The 24903-nt window shown below is 40.7% G+C and overlaps 1 protein-coding gene across 2 annotated transcripts in view; it reads right to left on the reverse strand.

Moving 5' to 3' along the window:
- FAT3 (FAT atypical cadherin 3) overlaps nucleotides 1-24903 on the reverse strand; it is a 327081-nt gene that overhangs the window by 18444 nt on the left and 283734 nt on the right. For both annotated transcript variants that reach the window (XM_041487251.1, XM_041487250.1), the window contains 6 exons: nucleotides 23245-23388; nucleotides 22506-22703; nucleotides 19209-20007; nucleotides 11855-11989; nucleotides 10672-10829; nucleotides 2648-3116 (listed from right to left, as the gene is read on the reverse strand). In XM_041487251.1, the coding sequence (XP_041343185.1) occupies nucleotides 2648-3116; nucleotides 10672-10829; nucleotides 11855-11989; nucleotides 19209-20007; nucleotides 22506-22703; nucleotides 23245-23388 (1903 nt within the window). The remainder of the gene's footprint in view (nucleotides 1-2647; nucleotides 3117-10671; nucleotides 10830-11854; nucleotides 11990-19208; nucleotides 20008-22505; nucleotides 22704-23244; nucleotides 23389-24903) is intronic.

Consider the following 24903-nt stretch of genomic DNA (forward strand, 5'->3'; position numbering starts at 1 on the left):
AACTAGAGTGTTTATTTATTAAAAAAAAATCTTATGCCAAATACTCTCTGTTTAGGAAAAGGAACATTATTTTCTAAAAATTGAAAAAGGAGGATAATATCATAGAAAATATTAGTCAAGAGATCCTGATGGTACTGAATGCCTGATGGTACTGTGATTGGGAAAAGGACCTTTGCATGGTATAGTTTTGCATTCTTCCCCTCACCAAAAAAGAAAAAAGCCGCTATTTTCTTTCTTAAGAAAATTCTTTAAAAAATTAGGGTTTTTTTTCCTATTTTAAATGAAAGTCAGCTGCTAACATCTATGTCAGCAAGTGCAATGGTTGACGGTTCTTAAAAGCACATTGTAATTTGTGGTTCTGCAACTAGGACTTGCAATGCTGTTGGACTCTTGTGCTCTTAGAATTTAATTATGTGGCCTTTCAGCACATGGAGGACACTAACAACAGAATTGCTTTGCCTAGTGGAAGCAAAAATGCCCATGCCTTCTCCTTAAGGGCTGGGCTGTAGAACCACCTACATACAGTCAGGGCCCATTGCACTGGAATTATGGCTTTATAACAATCCTCTATTTACACACACTGCTGAGACAGTAAAAACAGCAAACAGATTTTTTGACGGCAGGCAGCCAAAACATCCCTGCAGGGCACATGCCCCTCGCCGAGGCAGAAACACAGGCAAGTTAAATCAGTTCTGTGACTGCTTTCCAGCAGTGAATTTTGTTGATGTGAAAATGGTATTTGCCATTCCAGTAATAAGATGGGTCCAAACTTCAGGCCTGCTTGTTTCTCCCTCACCCTGTGTCTCCCCTCAGTTTGAATTGGCATGCACATGGTGCTGGGAAAAAAAGAATGACTGTAAGGAGTTCTGTTAGAAAGGTTTCAATTTACTCATCATAAGATTGCTGAGCAATACTGTAAATAGACTCAAATAAAATCAATAGGAGGAACTGTTCTCATGCTTCCTTGGATGTGAGGCGAATGGTTAATCTCATTTATTAAGTAGGAACTCTGAATCAAAGCCATTATACATAAGTTCCCATACGTACTACATCCATATTTCCTAGGAATTTCAATAATCATGCTTAGCAACTCTTCCAATGGCTGCAGCAACCTTCTCTCTCAGAATAATTTTCTTTTGCCCTTGTTGTGCAGCCCTCCTTTTCTCTCCTTCCCTTGGTAAATAAAGACCCTTAAGGACAAACACACCCGCAGCAATATTTCTGCTCATGCCCCACAACACATCCTGGATTGCCAGGGCTGTGCTTCATTCTTTCTAACTGTCCTCCCATTCCTTTCCATCAACAGCAAAGCTGATAGCATCACTGATGCATCATTTGTGATGGCATGGGAGAAGAGGTGGCTGAATCAAAGCCAAAGATCCAGCAGGGATGCTAGCTGAGACAGCCCAGCATGGACAAATCCACATTTTCAGGACTTACTTTATAGGACTGGGAGCTATCCAACTGAGAAACTTATCACAGTTTTGCTCAAATCTCACCACATGTAGGTCTTGAACTGATCTGAAGTTTAGGCCTAAAAACTCTGTGTGGTGGAGGGGACTCAGAAAGGTAATAAGAGAGTCAGGCTTAAACTAATGAAAAACAGAAATAATAACTACGGGTGCAAGGGAATTGCATGGACACACTGAAGCAGAAAGCCCTGGGACAGTGGTGAAATGCTCCACAAAATAAGAGTTTAGGCAAGAACCTCCCTAGAGAGCCATGATCAAAACTCACTGACAGTAAGTGGATGGAAAGCTCTGAACTTGCAGAAAACCTCTCTGTCGAGCAACCTCCTTTTCAGAGGAAGTTTTATTCTGCCAGAAAAGGTGTGCAATGCTGCATGCTAATACAGTGTGGGGAATTGGAAGGGAAACTCCTACACTGCAGTAAGAGAACTGCCTGAGAGGCAATGTTCTACATGTGTGCAATTTGCGTTTCTCCTGCTAACATGCTGACTGTTCTGGTAACTTGTGCACTGCAGTAAGTCACTGATATCAAATGACAAACCACCACAAAACCACTGGATAGGAAACTCCAACACAAGCACAGTCTAAATCAATGCCCTACAAAATTTGGATAATATTACTTAGACCTTAGAGCACTCCAAGAAAGCTGTAAAATACAGTTCAGGGGGGTTTATAATGGGCCCAACTTGCTATTTTCCACGCAAACATGCAATGAAATTATTCACTTCCAAAAGGACGAAGGTGTTTGCGGACAGCTTAGTAATTATTTGTGACAGCTTCGGAAACAGAGTAAGGCAACACTGCTGTTACATCTGTGATGGACATTTCAAATCACCATCTTTGTGTACAGCCCTCAATGCTGTAAGAATGCTGTAAATGGATTCTGAAAAATCCAGCTGAACATTACAGTAATTGTAATTCTATTGGTTTCTATAGAAATAGGATTATACTAACAGCCGATAAATCAATTTCCTCCTGGAACACTAATGCAATAAGAAGGGGCACCATTTCACTGTTATTTATAGAGCAAACAGCTTTTACCCAATTTGCAATACCTATCAGAGTTTTATAGAGTTCATGAGATTTTTCAAGCATGTTGCTGCATAAAACCATCTCTGGCAATAAATTACAGAGGAAAACGGGGAGGGGGAAGCCCATAAAGTAATGAAAACATTTACCACCAGATGGCACGGCAGTACAGGTGCCGCCGTTCTGGCAGGGGTGTCTCTCACAGGCATCGGGATAAAGAACGCAGCCGAGCTTCAATTCCGTCAGGCCAACCACTTCTGCGAAGCTGCTGCGCTTGTTCTGGAGGGGCAGCTCGTTGTTATTTAGGACTACTGAGTCCAGGCAGCCCTGGAAGCCGCTCAGGACCTGCGTTGTCCTCTTGTCAGTCAGGCTGCGGACGTTATCCACTTGGACCTGGGCGCCGAAGTAGACGGAGCTATCTGTGCTGAGCGTCTGGAAGTAGAGGGGGGCTTTGCGGCGCTCCACGTAGCTGTCGTCCAGGGACAAGCTGGTGAAATTGCGGTTCAGCTCCAGGAAGACCGAATGCCAGCTTCCATCATTAACGGCCCTTCCAGAAATTCCCAGGATTCCTGGGCCACTTCCGCAATCCAACTGGAACCAGAGTTTGCCATCGACGATCTGCAGGAGGAAAACAGAAATCAAACTGCTTCAGGCGCTCAGCTGTCTTGTAATATGCTCTCACAGAGAATCTGGAAGCACAGAGAACTTCTAGACAGTCTCTGCACACTGTTAAAGCTGCTCTCCTACATGACACTAAAACAGCAAAAAGCTGTGCCTTTATTATGAGCAAAAAAATAAAATGGTGGAAAATATCAGCTTACTTTGAGTTTGCCTGATGCCAATTACTGCAGGAAAACTAAAAATACAGAAAATCATATGGGTGCAGAACACAGATGAAAACCGGGATAATTACATGTTTTACTGAACAGGATATGGACTTGAGGACCCTTGTTCTGCTCTTGGCTCTGCTGTCAAACAGCTGTGTCTCTCTCAGCAAGTCTGAGAGCTGTGATTCTCCTCCCAGTGGCTGATGTTATCAAAAGGACAGTAAAGGCACAGGATCACCTCTTAGTTTGAGAGGTTTGAGGCAAAGCCAATGGCCTGATGTTAGGTACTCTGCTCATGCAGACATCCTGTGCTTCTGTGACTTTAAGGAGCATCTCAACGAGGTGCGGATTTTCCCTTAAACATCTTAAGTTTATTATCACTAATTACAAAAGTAAGATACTAGTTGACCAAAAGTCAGTTATTTCCCAAAGATGCAACACAACCTGCCCTGTGTATACCTCACAGATGATGTAAGATGGGTCTTCCTTTTCTTTCTTTCTTTCTTAATGTTTATGCTGGACTCATGGATTTAGAGTTTGTAGGGGATTTCTCACTCTCCCTCCTCTCCCTCATCCATTCCAAGACCTCGTAAAGAGAAAATCTGTGCTACGCTGCCGGGGCAGGCAAAGTGCAGAGTGAGGGAATGGTATGAAGTGCTGCTTTCCTGATTAGCAGTTTACACCAAGATTTTAGGTTTCTCTAACAGATGGCATAGAAGTTTAAAATGGCTGACAAGGCTTGAAATAATTTCTTATGACACATTAATTGGATTCAAGTTCTCTGAAAGCCCTTCCAAGTATTTTACCTTTATGTCATGCTCTAGGAAGTATTTATTTTTGCAAACCCCATTTCAAGACAGTTCTGTCCCATTATTTATCCCCCTGAAAAGTTCAGGTGCTGTCATTTTTCATCCTTCCAGGCAGCTCACATTGTCCTCTCACTGGTGCATCTGTTACAGAGACTGACTGCTCCTCCCAGTGAGAGCAGAGTTTCATCAGCTGTCAATGCAAGAACCCCATAGAGCTTTGGTGGCCTGCTGAACTGGAATGGAAAATGCAGATGTGAGGATGCTGCAGTGTGTCCATCTGCCTTTGGCCATTTTTGGCCATTTCTAGCATGAACAGTCATGTTAGATGAAGACATCCCTTGGCATGTGACTGTGTACTCAAACTCTTCTCAGACAGGTTCCCTGATGTGGCTTGAAAGTAAACAGGAAAGTGTTAATGTACAGGAGCAGACCGTGTTGTCTGCCATTATCAGCATTTTATGTCCTTGGAGGTTGACAAAACTACCAGGAGAAAAGCTAAAAGCAAAATCTTGAGATCTGTATGTCTGTGGATTTCTCTGGATTTTCTTCTCATTTACAAATCCTTGGTTTCTTGACTGGCTGACTCTGAACTGGACCTCAAGCCAAAACACACTGGGCAATCAGGGGATAACGCACAGCAGTCCTCTGCTCGGTGATTGCTCGGCAGCACGGACACAGAGGTGCTAAGCATGGGGCAAGCTCCCTATAGATGCCAGCTGCCCACTTACTCTGCATGGTGTGAGGGGGTGCAGAGGAATGAATACACACACAGGAGCAAAGCGAAGAAGCTAGAATTAGCCCCTGCTATGAACAACCGGCTGTTTTGCAGTCCCTGGTCTGTAGGATGTAATGAAACTGAGAAGGAATCAGATCTATGACTGTAATACATGCTTAAGGGATGGATGTTGCTTGATACTCCTACAGATCAATCAAATAAGGCTAATGGATGTATAGAATAATGAGTCTGGATCACTTTTAATTAAAAAACATTTTCTTAAAGGACTCAAAACTCAGCTGTAAACAGTTTCTGTAGATTGAAATTGGGTCTGTTAAAGCATATTCTCAGGAGGAATCTTGGTAAACAAGATGCCCTGATAAACAGAGAATTTTTTTCTCTCCAGAGATGGAGCAGTAGTTTCTTTCCTCCCTGTGAAACAAAACAGTCCATAAACATTGAAGGTGATGCTCAGAGAGTATGGTCTGTCTCACCAGGAATACAAATCAAACAGAAAAATGCATGCCAACATATTACACTTTGAAAAACAGCCATCACTGGATAAGTAGATAACTTGCTGCTTACTTAAAAGGCTTTTTCCTATGGAAACTCTTCTACTGATTGTGTATAATATACATATACCTCCCCTATGACTACTTATGCCCTGAAGGACATACTGCCTGCATGTCTATTACTCTTACTCACAGAACATGTTTTTCCAATTATCTTTATAAATGCAACACCACATTTGAGCACCTGGGATAAATATTACACCATTTGTATACAGGAAACTATGATCTAAAAGATTTGCCATTAAAATATGTTTTCTACATCTTTCTCATCCACTTTTATTTCTCTTTACCAACAGATGATCTGACATGCACAGTAAATATATATTGTCTGAAGGGTTTAAGTTTCCTTCCTGTTATTGAAGAAACACGAGTAACCTCTAACTAGAGGGAAAGATGGAAAGGATGGTCTGATGCTTACAGTACTAGCCTAAGACATGACAGATCTGCATGGGAATCCACACTCTGCAACATTCTTCCTCTGAGATCTCAAGCAAGCCATTAGTTTCAGGTCTCCATCATGAAAAGAGGGGTAACGTCATTTCCCTACCTCACACCACTGCTTTACAGATACATGCATTAAAGACCGTGTGACATGCTCAGGTACCCCTAGCAATGGGACCATAAAAGCACGTTCATTAATCAGATGGTCATGGGCCTTGCTGTAGAGGGGCTGGGAGGAAGTATTTGTCCAGTGATGGACCTTGAGGAGGAGTACGGAGAACAGGAAGAACCGGCAAGGAGCAGATGCTGCAAAGGGCTCCACTCTTGAGTACTTAGCAGCTGGACTGGCCAGGCAAGGAGAAGAAGGTTTTTCCACCTAACAGATAAAATTGCTGTCCCCACCCCAAAGCACAGAGAATTCAACCATCATTCAGTAATTAATCCCTGGTGGTCCTGTGATTCCTTGTAACCACTGAGATGTCAGGGTCACTGCTCAGTCCTCAGAGGAGGTTCTTTGATTATAGCCTGGACCTCGGTACCAAGAAAAACTGAACTTCAAGCTAACTGAGGGACATTCAAGCAAAAAATATGGGTGGGCATCCAGTGAATACCCAGGCTCTTGTCCAGGTTTTCAGCAGTTATCCAGACAATAACCTCAGTGGCATGGTTGGTCTGGTTGAGAGCTGGTAGCGTCAGACTGTCAGTCCAGCACTGAATGTGTGGTGTTGCTTTTTCATCCATCTATGTAGTGCAACACTGCAGAAAGCCTGAGTTACTCCATCTCACAGCAGAGACATGCCAAACTTTGGAACCCCTCACCAGTACAGCCCATGGCACCAGCAGAGACCGTCTGCACCATGAAAGCAGAGAGATACTGCTTCATCCTAGCTGAGCAGAAAATTCCCACAAAGCTTCCACTTCCCAGATCTTCCTAGGCTCAGGGTTTAGTTACAGTCTCAGTTATAACAACTATGACAAGGAAGTTAATGTACACTTAAGCACATATGCCACAAGATTCCTCACCTGTAGAGAAGTTAAAAGAACAGTGAAGACTCCAAAACCCGATGCAATCTGTTACATTTCAATGATTTCATTCAGTGGGCAGAATGGAGCCAAATACTGTAAATTATATTAGAATATTAGTCTGGCTAAGATGTTTGGCTAACATCCATATTTGTGTATCAACATAGGTAATAAAATGATCAAATGGTTCTTCTGAGACCACCTCCAGCTCACACAGTCCATCTGCAGTCAAACACCATGGATACAGCATGCTGCCTCCTAATCTATCTGGGGAAATATTTCGTTAGCCGAATTGCATTTCAGGTTCGTTTGTGTAAAATGGTGTATTTAATTAAAACATTACTTGTTTCAACTCCAGCCACAACTGGGATCATATCCAAACTTCAGTCCTATCCAGCACAAGCCACGCAGCAGTAATGCATTAAAATGTGTAATACACACTTAACTAAGCCATGCAAAGTTTCACATTAACTGCCTGGACAGAAGGACATATGCTTGCCTTTTACCGTTTAGCTGCTATATTTATGGCATGATGGGAAAGTCTTTCTTTACCTATTTTTAATCCTTAAAATTTCACAAAACAAGATGAATCTCCATTGTATTCCTTGGGGGAAAAAAAAGGAATTCTCTTCTGCAATGGCCTTGTAATGCTTTAGATGGTTAAATCTTACTTTTCTGAGTTAGCTGCTACATAGGTAAAGAGGAAATGGTGGTACTGGTTTTGGGACATGCAATCTTTCCAAAGGAATAAAAAGCCAACATTGACCTGCATCTCATTTTGCTCCAATTGTCTTAAAAGAAAGGGCATGCAACAACAACAACAACAAAAAGCCAACCTCTCAAAATCAATGGATGAGTTGCTTTATTTGAAACAGCTGAATAAATAACAGCCTTATTTTATTATATCAATAGAGTCTGGCTGGTAGGCTTTCAGCAAAGTAGTAGACAAGCAGCTTGCTCTATGGAATTGATTACTTATCCAAGAAGAACACTGTCTTAAGATTATGAAATATTTCCATCTCTGGAGTTATCACAAATGTATGAGCTTCCAAAATTAAGCTCTCCATTTAAACACCTAAAAGCATATTGCAGCATTAATTTTTAAACAGACTGCAATGGCAGAGACTCGCTTCAAAACAATCAATGCCACTCTGTGCCCAACAGCACAGGTGTTTCTGCCTGTCTTCCCATGGGCTCATACCTTTGGGGGGGTGGGTCTAAATTTCTTCCACCTCTGCCTTTATCTGAAACTCAGTGATGGTGCTGAGCCCTCTGGTGCTAATCCAGCAGATACTTAAATAGATGCCTAAAATTAAGGTATGTGAGTAGTTCCAATCGGTTTCAAATACAGGAAGTTAAGCAAGTGATTAAGTGCTTTGCTGGAGTGATGCCAGAGTGCTCAAAAGAACACAAGATTTCAACCTCTATCCTCTATTTGGAAAGCTTCTCCTCATGTTTAATTTAATTGAAAGCAAAATGCTCAAATGGTAACAACTTCACATTTACAGACCTCTAATTAATCTGCTTAATGGCCTCATTTCTGAGTGCCTCCCTACCTCCCAACATATGTACCTGGTTAAAGGAAGCCGTACCTCTGGTTTATAAATGAAAAAAATGTGTTTAGAAAGTCTAAGCATAACTTCCTTGAAAACACCTGAGTCAGGGATCCCCAAAGTGCAGTCCATGAGCCAGCTGCCATCCCTGAAGAGACCTGACAGGGCTGAATCCCTTGAGCATGATGCCATTTGTCTGCCACAGAGAACATTTTTTGAGAATTTAGCCTGATATTCCTTGGTTAAAAGACCTTCATAAACTAAATTCTGACAATTCCTGATCTTTTAAGCGACACTATTTCTTAAAAAAAAAAATGCTGAATGTAATCATTTTGTTTCCTTTAAACCCCATGCATGCAGAAGCCCAGTGCCAGATCTGGGAAAAGGATTCACTGCAACAACGAATCCTGCCCTTCTGGAAAGCTAAACATGAGGCTCTGAGAAGGTAATTCCCTATGTCCTCCCCTGATCAATGCCCAGGACAAAGCAGAGGCTTCGCATCCATACATGACCATGGGCCTCACTCATCAGATATGTGATGCAGCTGCTGCATATGAAGCTCTATACTTTCTTTGCTTCTTAGACTTAGGGAGCAAACCAGATTGACATGGAGGTTGCTGACTGAGACTGGAGCACAATAACCACAGCTCTTGTCGCTGCTCCTTGAAGTATTATTTTTAACTCAGCATCCTTCAAAGCAAAATAATTAGGTGATTATGTGAAGTGGGGACTGAAAACATGATTCCTACCCGACAACTAAATACTCAATTCAGGTGATTGTAAAAGGCGGTTCTCTTACAGGTTTGGATTTTTTTTTTTTTGTTTGGTTTGTGTTCATTTGGGTTTGGTTTTTTTTTTTTTTTTTTTTTTTTTTTCTGGTGTGGGGTTTTTTTTTGGCTTTTTTTTTTTTTTAAGCAATAGTAGTAGCATCAACTTTTCTATTTTGGTGGCAAAATTTCCCAGCTTCAGCTGGATATTTTCGCTCGGTTGTCCATGACCTGGATATGCTGTGCTCCTTAATGATGAGAGCTTTATATACAAAACTCTAGCAAAATGAATTCTCCTATCACCAATCTAACTCCAATTCAGGCCATCTCTGTATCATCTCCTATTGTTTTCAAGTGGCACCTTCCACCAGGGCCATTTGTTTTTTGAAATTACCAAACTGTAAACATTACCTACTGACAGATGCTAAGAGCAAGCATGATGAGGACTTCAAAGAAAGTCTTCCAACCTGCAGTTTTGCTTTTTTTTTTTTTTTAAACAAAACCACATGCTTGAAAGTTCCAACTGCATTTATGTATCTCAAAATAAAGGCTGTCTTGTGCAAATCTGAACAATGCTGACAGTTCCTGGTGAATGACAGACAGTACTCTTGCTCATGAAATACTTCAGTCTAACAGCTATAAAATTATTTGTTGCCCATTAAGAACTCATCTAGCCACTTTAACATTATGTAGCATTCAGCCAAAAGTACCCTAAAGATTGCAAATGCAGACACAAAAGGCTCAGTGCCATTTCTTCCACTGCTGAATTATAGAGTGTGGCTGAATTACAAATGTCAATATTTTCATTTGGTACCTTAGAGGTTATAGCAGAAATACTATATGTGCAGGCTCCTGGATGAACCTAGTAGTCCCTTTCCATCCAGCAGTTATTTGCCATTCCACAGAAACAAAAAAAAAAAAAAAAGAATAAAAACGCATGGGAAACTTATCAATTAATATTGATTTGCTATCAATCTCCATTGACCCCATGACTCTCTCAACAAAGAACCTTAATCCACAGAGTGCAGAGATCTTCATATTCAGTAGCAGACATGTTCTAAGCAGTCGGTTCTGTAATTAGCTCACTAACAGCGAGGGCATATCCTCTAACCACAGACAGGACAGAAGGGAAGAACAGCAATTTCAGCAGGCTTCGTTTTGACTACATAGTCACATAAATGGCCAAATCTTACATCTCGTGCAGACTGGCTCCTGCACACAGACACACACAATGTGCTTATAATGAACAGCACCCAGTGGGGAATTTTCCAAGTAAAGTACCACTAACAAGCTGCTTTTCTGATCCTTGTTGCTGCTGCTGTTGTTGAAATTGTTTTTCCCTGTTAGAACAGACTTCATCTTCTCAATCTACAGTGAAATGAGAACAGCATTCCCCAAATCAAGAGCCAAGAGAAAATACAGAATCGAGAAAAACAACTGCAGAAAAGATAAGTTATTTTAATTACCTTCAGAATTATACAGGGATTCGCTCTGGTGTACATTATAATCCCATTGCTTTGCAGGGTTCGCAGTCGGAGAGCCAACTTGAATTCCTCTTTCTTGCTATTTTCAGAAACACGGTATTTAATGTAGCTATTCCCAGCAAAGCTAAGGGAAGTGTGGCCTGAAACAACCATTTTGAAAAGACACATGTGCTTTTAGTGATACATAAAACAATTTCTCAACTGTTAAGTAATTAAAGAATTTATAAAGTTAATGAGAATGACTAGGAAGAAATAAATAAAACCTTTCTTTGATGAGAGAAAACAAAACTGGCATCTACTACAAAACATTTCTGCATTTCCTTTTTTTAAGCTATTTTTCAGGGGATAGAGGAAAGTTCTATTTTTCCATACTTAAAAATAATAATAAAAAAAAGAGGGCGCTCCAAGTATTCACCATTTTTCAGCTTATATACTCCTGGAGGCACCAGTCTTGCCTCATTGAAAATGGAGGAAATCAAAAGATGACCACATCTGTACATCAGGCAGTTGAGTTATAGGTGTAAAGTTACTTGTGGGCAGATGTCAGCCAAACCCTTTCAATGAGTCCCCTGCAACCACTGCCCAGGACCACAGTTCAGTATCTGCCGTGCTTTTATCAGGCAAACAGCACAAATCCTCTGTCCTGCAGCCTGGGATTCACTGAAGTCAACAGAAAGCCCTGCTTCACTGCCTGTCCACCTGGCTCTTCATATCCCAGGGTACAACACAGATGCAGAGAACTAGCAGATGTCCTCAAACTTTCTTTTTGGGATAGTGTAGTGTTTTCATTAATAAAGGCTGGAATTTTGTAATCTAAATAGTAAGCAGAAGAGTTAATTATAGAGCTTTGCCCATGGGCAGGAAAACATCTGGCACAACATTCTCTAGGAAAAATCCTGTTTTCTCAGCAGCATGTTTTACTGAGCTGGTATTTAAGCAAGCCAGTGGGAATTTCCAAACAGAAACTGGATCACAATCTACATACAGCCCCTTAGCTATAAAGACAAGTATTTATAGGGCTTATAAACACACACCCCAAGTGCCTGTGCTGAGATGGGTACAGCAGTGCATTTTCTGTTAACTTCACTGCCACCTCTGCCTACAAAATGAGAATGGCAGCACTTTATTGTCCAAGTATCTCCCCCTTTACGGCTTTGACATGCACCTGAACACTCGCCAAGCTTTCCTGGCGGGCACTGGCAGATGAACGGTCTCCGGCTGGCTTCGTACCCCACACACTGCATGTCCCCTGGACACGGCTTCTCTAGACAGGGATCGTTGGACCCTGGGCAGAGTGCTCCTGCAATAAGGTAAAATACTGTCAGGGATCCACAGTGTAAAGCATGATCTGCTGCAATACAAGAGTAACGAAAGACAATTATTGATCGCACGCTTCAGTACAAGCAAAAAATGGCTTAATAAAAACAACAACAACAAAAAAATCCTAACAAACCTTCATAGAAAGGAACAGCTTTTGGGCAAGTACACAGCAGAACTGCAATAGTTCTTTTCCAAAGACTGCCCCAAACCCCATGGACACATATTATAAAAACAAATTATTATGAGCAGTAACTGGTTCATAAATGTGTGTGATAACTCTCAGGCCATTAATTTTCCCACAAAGCTTCCTGCACAGGGGTTTTAGAGATATGAGTAAAAAAAAATCGTTTGAAGCTATGCACTCCTCTTCCCCCAGCACGCCCATGTGAAGCAAATCTAAGGAGATAGAAAAGGTCACAGCACCAAGCCCACCAGAGTTTAAGAAGCATTTGGACAATGCTCGTAGGCACATGATGTGATTCTTGGTGGTCATGTGCAGGGCCAGCACCTGGACTTCGATGATCTTTGTGGGTCCCTTCCAGCTCAGGATATTCTGTGATTCTAAGCCACGCTTGGGCTACAGTGATGCCTGGATTTTTCATTCTCATACTCCACAGGACATGCTGCCAGCTTGATCATACAGCACAGGCAAACTTGCCCTCTCCCTATGCTCTTCCTGACATTTCTGAGATCTCACATCCTATCCAGCTTGCCCAGGCTACCAAAACCTGCCCTCCTTTTTTCTAATCTGCAGGGACAGAACTATACTGACTTTTAAATTTGCTTAAAATACTTGAGCGACACAATTATATGTAGGTTTTTCAAAACCCCCTAAGTTCTTTACATCCATCATGCTGAGCATGTCAAGGACTTACTATTAAAAGCCTATCAATGTCAAAAGAATTTTCTGCATTTCACGGTTTTAGTTTTAACCAAACTTCAATGTAACTTATAAAAGTGTCTAAATAAATCTGTTTTGATTGCCCTAATCTTAAAAGATTTGCACACACTGTCTACAATAATACAAAACATGATACAACTATTGCTGCTTAATATATGAATTTTGAGAAATATGTGATTTCCACAACAGCTAGCCTCTTCTGGGTTGCAATAAGGTACCTGGGAGATGTGGGGTCAGTTTCTACATTTGGGCATCTGTGTATGGCTGTTATGAAAGTAGTCTTCAAGTACAGGAAAAACAGGCACTCCTGCCCTTGCTTTTGTTGATTTGCAGCCCCAGCATGAACAGAGGCAAAGGCATTTGCTAGGAATGGACAGACACCTCTTCTTTTATTTATCAAGTTAATTTATTTAAGATATGCAGGTGATGAATTTAATGATAAAAAGCACCTTCCTACCCATTACTTTCTGAATATTGGCAGTTCTTGTATATTACAGGATCTATATTTTAGGATCCTTATCATATTCAAAAACTAGTTTACTTTTGAGCACATTGTTTTATTTACAGTTTATAAAGGAAGGAATCAACCTGTCATGGAGTACATCTCCAAAAGTAATGAAAGAATCTTACTGCTCTCACACTTTTGTACAAGGCAAGCAGGACTCATAGTAAGCATAGCTGAAATTACCTGACACTGTAAGTATTTTCTGGAAGAAGAAAAACTACTACTGTGGCTTTCAAAGTGGACATGGGCTGACTACAAATATGGCAATTACTGTAAATGTCCTCCTTGATGTACAGCACAGTCAATTTAATGTTTAACATCCTCTCCTCCTTTATCAAACATTTGTTTGAGAGGTCTGTGGAGTAAAAGATTTACAGTACTGCCTGTAGCACTGTTAGAAAATGATGCATGGCAATCTTTATTAATCACATTAGTAGGTAACATTAACAGGAATAACAGCTGCAATACAAAGTCACACTTTAGGCCTTACAGAATCAAGAAAAAAACTGTCATAGGGTTCTGGACTACAGATTTATATTTTATTTAAATGTAAGATCTGTAGAATTTAACAGAGAATATGATGTTTTATATACTTTGGTTTGTTTGTTTTTTTTTTTAGAATAAAACTCCTCATTTCTTAGAATTCAATGGCAAGTAACAATTATTTCTGAAGTTATGACAGGTTGTTAAAAATTCTACAGGTTGCTTTGTATTTTCACCTTGGTTATTTTAGCTATTTTAACTCATTCTTACGTGACAAATACACAGCATCCTGATGTCTGTAGAGTATATCTCTTCTTTGAACAAACTTAAACCTTTTGTGAGGCTGCAATTCAAGTGAGCCTCTGTGTAGCTGACAGACATGCCATTTGGACTAAAGCCCCACAGCTCGTCACTGTGCAGCAGAAAGAGGCACTGAGATTTCCAAATGTGGCTCTGCAAATTTTCACACCCCCTAACCTATGACTATATCCTTGACACGAAGCAATAAAGGAACAGCTTCCTTTGTTATCCACCTCTGCCAGGTTTTTTTTATCTGATTCAAACTCTGATTTGTACATTAGAGACATCCTTTCACATTCAGAAAATATATGGAAAAGATCTAACGTACTCCGTGCAACGGTGGAAAGAACTGTTTATCCTGAACAGCCAAGAATACTCCTTCTGGTAAACTGCAAGGAAACCAACTTTTTATTCATCCTGCTGCAGCAGGATTTCATAGCTGTCACAAAACTTTAAAATATTCAGACTTGTGAGAAGTGCTTTATGCCTGTCTGTATGGTTATAAGTACATAAGCTACAAATCTGCATTATTGCATTGCCCCAGCTAACACACATTTTCAGGCTGATTTCACAACTGTGTGGAGCAAAATTGTAAAATTGTTCAAGGTTACGTTGTCCACATCAAAGATTTACAGCCTGAGTTTAAATAAAATTATTCTAATGTTGCATTTCCACTCCAAAGAGCAGTCTATTTTCTATCCAATAAAACATTCAAGAAATATAGGTTCAAATTGATTTTTTTTTTTTTTTCCTAGGCAGGTCCAGACAATCTACAGCATTCTCTTGAAACTCACATTAGTATTAATAAAAACTGTTCTTTACAAGGTACCACAGAAACACACGAGCTAGCAATAAGCAGTGGGTGGCAGGAAAAGGTGGAATAGACCTACTTGATTTTGACATATCATCTTCAGTTTAATTCTCTAAAAGAAGATAAAAGTATTTCAATCTTCTAACCAATATACTGAGGCAGAAAACACTGTTCCATTGCAAGATGAGAGATTTATTTAATTCCTATTCCTTCAAAAAAGTAGCACACCTAGGATTGTAAATATATTTTGAAAATTGAGTGCTTCAACAATTTTAACTTCAGCCTTGTGATATTAGGTGGTTTTCAGCCCAGTCTCCTGAATCTGTATGAGATTCTGTTTTTCTCACTTACAAAAAAAAAGTTTGAAAGGAGGGAGATTCCTGAAATCCAGAGTTGCAGGAACACAGGGAGAAAACTTCCTGGGACAAAGGTGACATAAAACAGACTACAGCCAGATCTAATCAAGTTATCTGCAGTTCTCTGTTCCCAAACACAGACTTTTTTCTTCAATTTTCCTTGCCAGGAGAATTCCAGGCTCATTAATATGCATGTGTGTGCTTCCTGAAAATGGGAAAAGCAGTGTTGTACAGATAAGAACTAGGCTGCTGATGCCCAGTCCTTCAAAGCATCCAGGACTCTTTTAGAGGCAATGTGTGCTCTGTGGAGCTGAGGGCAAAAATCACCTCTGAAGACTAGGTCCTACATTAACAGAAGATCCTCACAGTCTATGATTTCCTTCTGTCAGAGCATTCACAAAATACTAAAAGTGGCTTCATAAAGTCTAAATTTCCTTGTTTCATGAGAAAGTGCTTCAAGGCTGCTGTTCTCTTGATTAAATAATGTGGATGTGTCTGCACTTTTGCTGAACACTCCTGGGTCAATTAGAAAAATTCTTTTGAACTATTAGGCCAGAACCATATTAAACATTTGAAATGGAATTCACCTCATCTAACTTTAGGGCATGATTCATCTGACTGATTTTAGACATCTAGGGAGAGATGTATCACATTATTAAAAATACCTCATTCTTCCCACTATCTGCAAATGGGGCCTGGAGTGACCAGCACAGATGTAGATATAGGCCCATATGTGTCAAGATTATTTGAATCCATTCCTCTCCCGTGAACATATTAATGTACCATCACTTTTGTAAGATTATAATGCAGAACAACTCTAGAGCAAAGTAGTCCCAACAAAACCTGCTCTGCCCCTGCACCTTTGTCTCAACACAAAAGAATTACTTTGCATCATGAAAAAATATGGAATAGATTTTTGCCTCTGAAAAAATGAGAATGCTGTGAGAAATGTTTTACAGGAATATATTTATTCCATTCCTCCTACACTTATTTCTCCCAGCACTGACAGATGTTTGCATACCTCATGCCATGTGATGGGAGCTTGGTAATTGCAGAGCCCCTCTGGTCACGCTGACACAAACCCCAGTTTGTGACAATATTTTTCATACAAACACAAACAGATGAGCAAAAAATCTAAGGAGACAGTCTGTTATTGGAAAACTCTTTAGTTCAATCTTATTGATTTAACAGCTAAGATTGATGCATGTGAACTTTTGAACTTACCCTTCCAGAGATGAGCTGCTGAACCTCTGAAGTTCACCCACTGACTACTTTACAGTCTCCCTGCATTTTCACATTAGATAACTCTGTTTGCTCACAAAGGTAATCTAGGTAAGTTATGCACAGCTGGCATGCATAAATTGTGCATATCTGTGACATCTGCCAGTGGACAAAACCACTCCAAATATGATACATATTTCAAGAATGAGTGAATTAGTTCAAACTCAAGCTTTCTGGGCCATAATTAAATCAGATCTCTGGAAACATATGCAGTATTTTAATGGCTTTTTCATAATTCAGGGTATTAATATTTACTGGATGTGGAACTCTTTTAACAACAAAGGAAGTGTAATACTTTTATAACACTGCTAATATCTTGCTATTGCTGTCTCATTAAACAAGCCAAACTCAATTTGTGCACTTTTTCCTGAATTGCTGCATCTCTGCATTTATTTAAAGAAATATGGATGGAAGAAATATTGCATTTTTCTAACTCTTTTACTCTAGTCTTTAGCTTTCATGAAAGGTAAACTACCCATACATTCTCTATTATACTCTCACAAGTCTGTGTTATCTCTTATGTGAGAAAACACAGTGTATTTACCTAAATACCAAAATATTTTCTGCAGCTCCTTTAATTAGAAACAGTAGAGGAGGATTAAGCATTAACTAATGAGGAGAAGGCCCAAAGCATGAATTTGTGCTTCCCACCAAGGTGTATTATTTCTGTGCAAGTAATAGACATCAAGGTGTTCACCTCTTTGGCAACTATACCTAACTCAGCCGCTCAGACATTTTTTTACTACAGGCTGTATGGCAGGCTGGAGGTGCTCAACCCTGCCCCAAATCGTGTGGATCCCCCATGGGAAATCCCCACTTAGTGGCTCAAACAGGAGCAGTAGGAACCCCTCCAGCTTTTCAGCAGGACCAGGACAAGCTGCCTGCTGCAAGTGTTCCCACACAGCAGTCTTTAAGGCCATGATAAATGGCACAGAAGCTGAGCACTACAGTCGCTCTCAGAACCACACTGCCTCTCCAGCAGCCTGTCATCCATTTTGAGGATTGACTGGTACATGACAGAAGAATTTGGAAATCGCTGTCCCAGCTGAATTTCTGTGCTTCCATTGCAAGCTTGCAGTGCTAGAAGAGCTTCTGGGTCAGAACTGTGCTGCACTGCAAAGTCCCTTTTTTGGAGTTAAACTAAGGGATTATGAGGCAGAGGGAATAATACATCATTATTGACTTTAACAGGTAGTGAAGTGAAATGAAAAACGGTGAAAATTTTGGCTGCCAGAAAACCAATTTCTGACTGTGAGGACTATCACTATCCCCATGGAGATGACGATTTGTGATTTCTTGATACAAAAGTGAGACTAAATTATAACTTAGAGAATATAAAAAAGTTTGGCAGATGGTGTTCCTGCACTGGCTCCTGGACCTGACTGGAGCATATTGCAGCATTGTCCCTTTTAAATCTGTGAAAATCTTGTGCTTCAGAGTCTTTCATATGTAACAAAATGCTGACTATTGTTATGATAGATATGTCTATTTGAAACTTTTAAGACTCTCACTTAAAAAGTGGACAGATAGTCTGTTCTTGAATGTACCTCAGATAGAGAATCATGGTATTTTTTTCAGGATTGAACTTCTTTGCCACTATTATCCATGTGCCACAGGAAGAAAAATGATTTCTGGTTAAGTTTTATGCAATTTATGCCTATTTTCATCCCCACTGAGGTCAGCGGTAAAACATGAAGCCCTGCTGACTGCTGCAGAAACAAAGGCTGGTTATTGAGGGATATGGCTACTGAATTCTTGTATTGCTCTGTGTGTGTGCGCATGTGTGCTTAAGATGAGAGAGACTTAGATGTATTGATTTTACAGCAGCTTTTTTCTCTGCTCTTAAATGAAGTGGAATGAGGAGCAAATAGCCTGGCAAACAAAAGAAACAGGGCCAGTATTATAACTGCTGAGGTTTTATAATCCAAGTGCAGAACCATACAGAAGCTTAGCTCGCGAGTCTCTTTGTCATATGCCCATGTGAAATCTCTACCAAAATGTGGAACAGCCCAAAACCCACCCTGTCCCCTACTGCAGCATGAAAGGTCAGGAAAAGCGCTTGCTAATAAAACACTTCATTGGTTTCTGTGGCTGTCTGCAACAATGGGACTGCGAAAGGCCTTTCCACCTGCCTGGCTTAGGTCAGGGTGCTTTTCCTTGGAGACTGCTGGTGCATTGCTGGAGACCAGGCTGCTCTGCTGCGGTCACAATCCAGGTTTATTCCAGTGGTGGTACCAACTGATTGGGAAACTACATCCCTCCCTCTCCTCACCCTTCCTCTCCCACTCCTTCCCCTCCCTGGAAGCTGGCTGATGGCTCTGATTGCGGAGCCTCCAGGAAAGCGGTCTTTGTCGTAAAAGGCCAAAGTTCATAAACTTCCATTTACATCAGTAAACACGAACAATTCTTCCCGAGCCTGAGAAATCAATTCCCACAACACATCAGCCAGTCGTGCTTTAGTGGACTGAATTGAAATGCCCCTTCTAATCTGCATCAGAGGAATAAAATGGATCCTATCGCATAATGTGCAGCGATGGGAGGGGAAGAGGGAGCAGTACTCACCATTGCACATGCAGCGCACATTCCTGTAAAAGCGGGGACACACAAAACTAATTCGTGCCGTGCTGTAAGTCATCAGGGAATGTGAATCAATAGACAGACTTTGCTCACAGTGTTGCTCCTGACAATCCAGTCCGGAGCAATTCTTCTCCAAGATAGCAGAAATACGAATCACATTTTCCAAGTGTCTCCTCGCATTGGTAAGCTTCTGAATCAAATAGGCAGGCTTATAGAAACCACCGCTGTGCATCTGAACGGCAAACAGCATGTCGAGCTGGCTGCTGCCTGCCACCGGCTGAATGCTGATGATGTGCAGGCTGTCCTGCTTCTGGGAGAGCACCGCGTTGCGCAGGGTGCGCCTGAACCCGTGCATGTGGAGACCCACAAAATCTTCTGGGGAGACGTTCTCGAAGCGGATGGTGACCGTGTTCTGCAGCATTTCTTGCAGCAGCTGCTCAACGTGGACCACAACATCGATGGGCACCTGGAACCGGCCGTCGCTCACAGAGACATTCAGGACGTACTTGCCGTTATCCAGCCCTCCAAGGGCGATGATCTTCCCATCATGGCTGTTGACCTTGAACAAACTTTTCTGCTCTGATTTTAGTGTGTATGTGAGGACATCGTACACGTCCTGATCTGTGGCATGGATTTTCCCAATGACTCCCCCGGGAAAATCGTCTTCCATGGTGACAATGAAAATCTCCAGCGGAATGGCGGTTGGTTTGTGAATGCTCTCTTCAATAACCCTCACCTGAACATAGGTATGGGAAACCTGCTGAGGCTTCCCAGAGTCCTTTGCCTAATGTAATTTAGAAAAAAAAAGTAGAAAAAAAAAAGAAATAAAAACACACATGGAACACAGCCTGTAACCGTAACTTCTTGCTATGTATATTCTCACAGCATCAGTAATTCTGAAAAGAAATTCTCAAAAGAACACTCAAATGCATTTGCCAAATATATATGTAAAGAAGTGTCTCAGCCATTTCTAGCAGTAGAACTTACAAATGCTTCAGGGAAGCACTGATCTCTAAGTGGACTGCAGAGAAAAATGTGTCAGCAGAATGTCTCATTACTCAAACTGAAATGTTCCCAGGATCCCACAGCTATCACTTGTCATCTTCACAATGGAGAATATACCAACAATGTGGTATATTCTGCTCCAAACATAGTTTGGGCTCACTTCTACCCTGGAGAAGAGACTGAATTTCAGTGAAATGTCACCCTTCTGCATTGTTTGGTGTGCTCCAAAGCACTCCACACCCTGCTTAGCTTGTGTGGATGTGAGGGAGTTCAGAATTCTTCTACAGCATTCTGCACTTCTTTACCTGAAGCAATCAAGAAACATGCTTGACATAAATAAAATTTATCATCCTCCAAATATGAAATAGGTGCTTGTGGTGTTACTAATGATAAAATATGAGAGCAGCATTGCAGTTGGAAAGATGACTGGATGACCCAGAGCAGGTATTATAGCATCATTTGCACTATTTTTATAGAAAGCAAAAGAGCAAGTATGACAAAAATCCCAAGGCCATCTTGACAGAAAGGTGTGCAAAATTGAATCAGGGTCCTTTCCTACAATAAAAAAAATGTTTTATTGCAGTCCCTATTATGATACACGGCTCCACACATTAATCTGCTTCAGAGAAGAACAGAAGACTACACTGCCACTAGGCAAGGATGTAGGACATGTTCAAAGATCTTTGTGTTTGGATACGGGAGGAAAATTTACAAGCTGAAGGAAAAAAATGGGAGGATGACAACAGCAATATGGACACTACTACGAGCAGATTAATAACTCTAAGACACTCTAAAATTCATTCATCCTCACTCCTAAAAGAGATCTGTGGAATATTTAAAACCATTTTTTATATGTGTGCAGACAAATACCCATGTACACAGAGAAGAGATTAGGTCTCATTCCATTTTCTATTTTAACATTAATTCTTAATAAATCAAATTCAGTGTAGAAACCTGATAGTGGAAAAGAGAAAACAGCACTCTGGCACATATGGATGGAAAGAAACACTTCTATGGTCTAAACATAACAGGAAACTATGTTTTCATATGTTATTTGCAGTAATCCCTGAAGAAAATAATACTGGGAGAAATCATGCCTCCACAATCCAACAGCATGGTTTTCTGAGCATGTTGGTGCACCTCACATATGGTCTGTCTAATATTTCATTTACATGAAACATATGAATCTCTAAACCTGGAGTATGCTGCTCAAATTTAACTCTCATGCCCAGTTTTGACTACACTAGAATTCCAGCTAGCAAATGACCCTGAAAGCAGGATATTTTACTATTAAGGCATGGTAAGAAATAAAGAAAGAAAGGTGATGATTTCTTATTTCCCTACAAGGCTAAAAAATAGGTTTCAAGGATATTACATGGCAAACTTGTAAAACTTTGATTTGAACTGTTAGTTAGCATCAGAGCCTATATTTTGTGAATTGTAACCAACAATTGCCTCCAAGGATGCTACTGCTGTGAACATCATTAAAAGTGCTTGTAAAGGAACAGACAGTCTGTGCTTAGAGAGATCAACCCCAGCAAAGCAAGTGGAGGAAGCAAGAATTTCAGACACAGCTTATGGGACCCTGACTCATTTCAGTGAAGATGTTCATTCCCTAGACCTGCATATTTACTGAACCCTAATACATCTTCTCTGGCAGACCTGAGAAATGCGGACAAATTACTTTTGGATTTACAGGTTTTGGCAATCAAAATTACCCTGGTTACAAAGCTCCTCAACGATTATTCTAAAGCTAAGTTTGAGCTTGACTTCTATTGCATGTCTTATTTTGACATTCTTTAAAAGCTAAGTTGACCTTGGAAATGTGATTTAATGAATTCTTGGAAGGCTTCCAAAATTTATGATTATATTTATGACTTAAAAGCAGAAATTATTTTCATTCCTAAAGCACTACTTTGCAGTTGCTTGTTCTGGGGTGTATTTTTATGTATGTAATGCATTTTTTCTTATTTTCCTTCCTTAGCTACAGAAAAAAATGATGAAAATCTTAAACCATAACGGTCGCTGCTCAGAAAATTCATTTCATGCTGAGGAAATTGGAAAGGTGGTTGGCTACCTATTTATATTTATATGAAACCAGGTTTAAGAACATCAAAGAAAATATTCTGCATTGTGCATTTGCAAACTGGAATGTGTGGTATTTACTTGTAGAATACAGCCCATTAAAAACAACCCATACAGGCAAAGTACAGGTTACCTATCACTAAGAAATTTTTTATTTCAGTGTAGAGTGTAGATGTAAAAATCAAACCTTACCTGCACGCAGAGCACATACTCAGTTGAGACCATGTGCTTGAAGATGACTGCAGACCTCAAAACACCATGAGGGTCCAGTGTAAACTCCTCCTCTTCATTGCCAGTGAGGATGGTGAAGGTAAAAGGGGGGCCATTGTGAAAAGAGTCTTTGTCTGTCACTACCAGCTGCAAAATGCTTGTGCCCACTGGTTTATTTTCCTTTACACATATACACAGCGTATAAAGAAAAGGATTAAAACGATACATGTTGCAACCATAAAATACCACATTTTTCTATTGTGAATATTCAACTGAATGCTCTTTGCCCAAGCTGGCATTTCACAAGATGAGTTTTGTTGACACTGCTTACGGCCCATGGACCAGCGGCAGAGATGAAGGTACCCGCCACACCTCCAGGGCTTGCTGGGCTCTCTCTGATACAGGACTGACTAGAAGTCAAGAATCACACCCAGAGCGAGGTATAAAGGAGTGTGAACTTATCACAGAGCAGACATTTTGAAGTTGGAGTACCTGGTGCAGCAGGGATGAATGCTAAAATGTGTGACAGATGCTGTGGTTAAGGAGCCTCAGCAAACAGAAATTTACCAAAAGACTCAAGAAAGAATTGTTTATATTTTCCTTTAGATAAGATCACTTGATACATGTTTTGCAGATAGATCATCAAAAGGTACTTAACTGAAACCAAATGCCTGTTCATTTTAGAAGTCAGAGAAGTTTTTGATGTGCAGGATGAACTTACTTGAATTACAGCTGTGTAGTTAGCTGGAGTAAACACAGGGCTGTTATCGTTCACATCAGAAATGTCCACATTGACCGTCACAGATGAAGACAAAGGAGGGGTACCACTGTCTCTTGCCTGGACAACTAATGAATAACCAGATATCTGAAAAAAGGAGAAAACATTAAATCACTGTGAAAGAGGTCCTAAATTTTAACCCAGGTTCTTTACATTCATTGCACCACCTTCCACATTCTAAGGAAAGCTGTTTGGCCTCATTACCTTCCCGGCCTTAGTATAACATTATTCTGTTTATCGCCACATTGTGCCCCAACTTCTGTTTCATAAGGCTACCAATAAACATAACAGCTTCATTGTATTAAAATAACTGTATCAGATAAAGCATTTCTGAAACAAAGGTGCAGACAGAAAATAAATGACAGATAATATCTGAACTCAGCCATTAGTCCTGTAAGCTTACATTTTCATCTCTCCTAAGTGTCCACTGGGATAAGTGACCTGATTCTATTTATCTTACAGTTGGTTTCCAATATATTATATAAATTGCTTATTAGAGCCAGTGTCAGTTTGACACATACTGTTTCTAAAGCAGCGATGGAGAGCCAAGAAAAAGTTCACAGGCAGTTGGCTTAAACACACGGGAAAACATTTGGGAGTACGAGGGACAACAGTCTCTGTAGCAACAGAATATTATCCACCACTCTGCAGAAGATAAGTGGGCTTGAGTCTGCTTTTTTGCAACAGACACAAACAGCGCAGTGCAGGCAGTTCAGTGCATCATCCACAGGCCCTCTACACACATATGTGCCCGTGTGTGAGGTGTGAGCATATGTGACAACTTGCAAAAGCTCTGTCTATGCACAGTTTATGGGTGACAGTTGGATTTTCCGAACCGCATCCTTATCTTGGCTTCCTTAGGTCTTACAACTGCTTCTTACTGTATATTGCTCCTTGCTCCGCAGGGAAAGCTGCTGACATGTCTGCCCCTGAATCTCCCACAGCAGAGCAAGAGAAGGGCAAAACATGCCAGATACAACACTCTGCTCCACCTTCTCAGTGCAGGGCTGGGAAGGGAAAAAGCATGCTCCTGCAGAGGGGAACAAGATAATGTTCAAGGGGCTTTTTTGGGAAGGGCGTGGGAGGGAAGAAAATCCAAATACATTTGGAAAATGACGGCTTTTTTAGTGGTGGGAAGGAGCTCAGACTGAGCACACAAAATAAGCGGGCTCTTCTGGGATGTGGGACCAATACAAAGCAAAAGGGAACATTTTTGGGGGGTTGTATGGAGGAGATAGACTGTGATTTGCTGGGGCCAAAGTGACACAAGGAGGGAAGAGGAATTCTGAACTATGGAAAGTCAAGAAACTTGAGTAAGATAATTAATCTATTTTTTAACCATAATTTCCACTGCTAGCTAAAACCAGAGAGTTTTGTAGAATCTTTCCCAATTTTTTTTTCGGTATTTGCTTTCACTTCAATGTATCCCAGAAAGGTAGATGGCAAAAGTCATGGTCTCCGTGTGATTACAGCTCTGGAAATAAGTCCCCTTAAACCACTGAATCCTGGGAGTCAGCACTACCTTTGGGGATCTACAGCAGATGGGGCATCATATATAATTTTTCCCGAAGGGGTCAGAAACACCTGTATCTATGAAATGTG

This window comes from Pyrgilauda ruficollis, unplaced genomic scaffold (assembly GCF_017590135.1).
Source record: "Pyrgilauda ruficollis isolate IOZ18807 unplaced genomic scaffold, ASM1759013v1 scaffold8, whole genome shotgun sequence".
Classification (NCBI taxonomy): domain Eukaryota; kingdom Metazoa; phylum Chordata; class Aves; order Passeriformes; family Passeridae; genus Pyrgilauda; species Pyrgilauda ruficollis.